This window comes from Adiantum capillus-veneris, chromosome 6 (assembly GCF_014529385.1).
Source record: "Adiantum capillus-veneris isolate H3 chromosome 6, ASM1452938v2, whole genome shotgun sequence".
NCBI lineage: Eukaryota > Viridiplantae > Streptophyta > Polypodiopsida > Polypodiales > Pteridaceae > Adiantum > Adiantum capillus-veneris.
Genome location: NC_140936.1, coordinates 172,862,681 through 172,864,555, shown reverse-complemented (window position 1 = coordinate 172,864,555; position 1,875 = coordinate 172,862,681). Strand labels below are relative to the sequence as shown.

Genomic DNA, 1,875 nt, shown 5'->3' with positions numbered 1-1,875 from the left:
CAGAGAGTCATGTCTTATCGGACGTAGACATTTTAGGACACACATATCGACATCCATAATTTTTCAGAACATTATTGCAAAGCGGAGAGTCCTGCCTCACGAGGAGCAGGCACTCATATACACGTGTCGTGACATGGTGTGGAGCGGAGAGTCCTGCCCTATTTAGACGTAGAAGCTCTAACATGTGTTGAAATTTTTCCATTCCCATTCAGTATAACATAAGAATGTACAATGTCTCAACTAGTGTGCTGGGATAAATTTCAAATCACTAGAAGGAAAATAGTGTTGTGCATGTATGAAGCTTTTTCTCGAACACTGCTTCTAGGTCGGTGGATGATCATATTTTGAAGAGTTTATTCCATAAACCAAAGCTAGAAACTAGAGCAAGGCATAGATATCAAGTACAAGGTTCCACCAACTACCAAAAATACATCGATGTTACAAAAGAAACTTTTATTGACTATCAAGATGACGCAAGTACAGCCACACTCGAGCGGACTTTGACATGACGTAGTTTGACAAAGAAGCTAAAAGTGGACATCTTAACCGAAGAAGCTGAGGGACGAGTATATCAAGCACTAAACAGAAGGAAAAATTACCAAAATAGCCCTCTAACTTGTCGAAATTCCCAAAATGCCCAAATTAGCCCATCTGGTTGTGAGATGGCCCTCAGACCTCAGAAAAGGCTGCCTTGAGGAAGGCGACGGGCTCGGTGGGCGGAGAGCGGCGGTGGGCAATACCAGTCTTGAGTGGGCTAGCGAGGCGGGCGCGGAGATCCCCGACGGCCGTGTCGTAAAGACTGAAACAGACCTCGTCCGCCTCGGTCTTTGACAGGTAGGGCGAGGGCTTGGAGGTGTAGCGCCACTGGATCACAGATTTTTCCTTGTGCTGGGGGTGTTCCTTCAGCTGGAAGTAGCTGTGGTAATCAATCAGCCCATCGACGTCGAAGCCCGGCAAATTTCCACCCGCCGCCTTGTAGCTGAATGAGTGGGTGCTATCGTTGAGCGACAAGAGCTTCTGCAGGCCGAAGAACAGTGTCTCTTCAGCAACTGAATTCTCGTCCTCCTCGGGCAGCACCGCGTTGCGATAACAGTCTACTCTGCGCAGGCAGGTCCCCGGCTCGTTCATTTTCCCCCCCACCAGCACGGACGTCCCCGTGATGATGATAGAGGTCATCCACTCATCCGCTTTCATGAAGTCCTTCCCGCTGGCAGCCCAAGCCTGCTCGACTGGTGCGTCCACTTCCCACCACCAAGTGTGCTCCCACAGCTCGTCATCACCTGCCATACTCCCTTCCGCCTGGTTACGTCTACGATCTAGTACATGCACTGTCTACCCGTTTCTGAATAGGACCTTATCGTCTTATTTACGAATGCCCTAGCTGGTCAGGATAAGACTCCGGAGTCCGTTTCCAGCCACAAGCTCTCTCTCTCTCTCCCTAGCTAATGTGCCAACGCACGGAGGGGCATTTAGACACACTTGTCAATGGCTTTGATATGCGGCCTGGTGGAATATCTTGAGATGTTTCGCACGGGCAGCAATTTTTGTTAACCTTTCGATCGGGATCCAATGTATTTGTGCTGGCTGAAATTGTGAAATTTCGAGTGCCTATAGGAAAACTGGGAAAGTTACACAAGTATTAGTGCAATTATTTCAAATTTTGGCCTAAAATTGGGGAAATTTCAAGTTTGCCCTTATTTTCATCGATTAGGGAAAATGTGTTTTTCTAGCCCTGCAAGTTTCAACCCCCGCAGGCCCATATACGCAACCCTCGTCTCATTAGCCTAGGCTTTTGTACATGCTCGAGTTTGCTCAAGTGTGAGCGTCCTTAACCGGTGAAGTTTGCCAAACTCTGCCCATTTTCACGGAGTTACA

At 48.2% G+C, this 1,875-nt stretch overlaps 1 protein-coding gene across 1 annotated transcript; it reads right to left on the bottom strand.

Annotated features, from left to right (window-relative positions):
• Positions 1–438: 438 nt before the first annotated feature.
• LOC147456721 (uncharacterized) lies at positions 439–1,410 on the bottom strand. The gene has a single exon (XM_086515156.1). It carries the CDS (start codon positions 1,285–1,287, stop codon positions 670–672), a length of 618 nt encoding a protein of 205 aa, XP_086371282.1. The 5' UTR covers positions 1,288–1,410; the 3' UTR covers positions 439–669.
• Between the last annotated feature and the right edge of the window lie 465 nt (positions 1,411–1,875).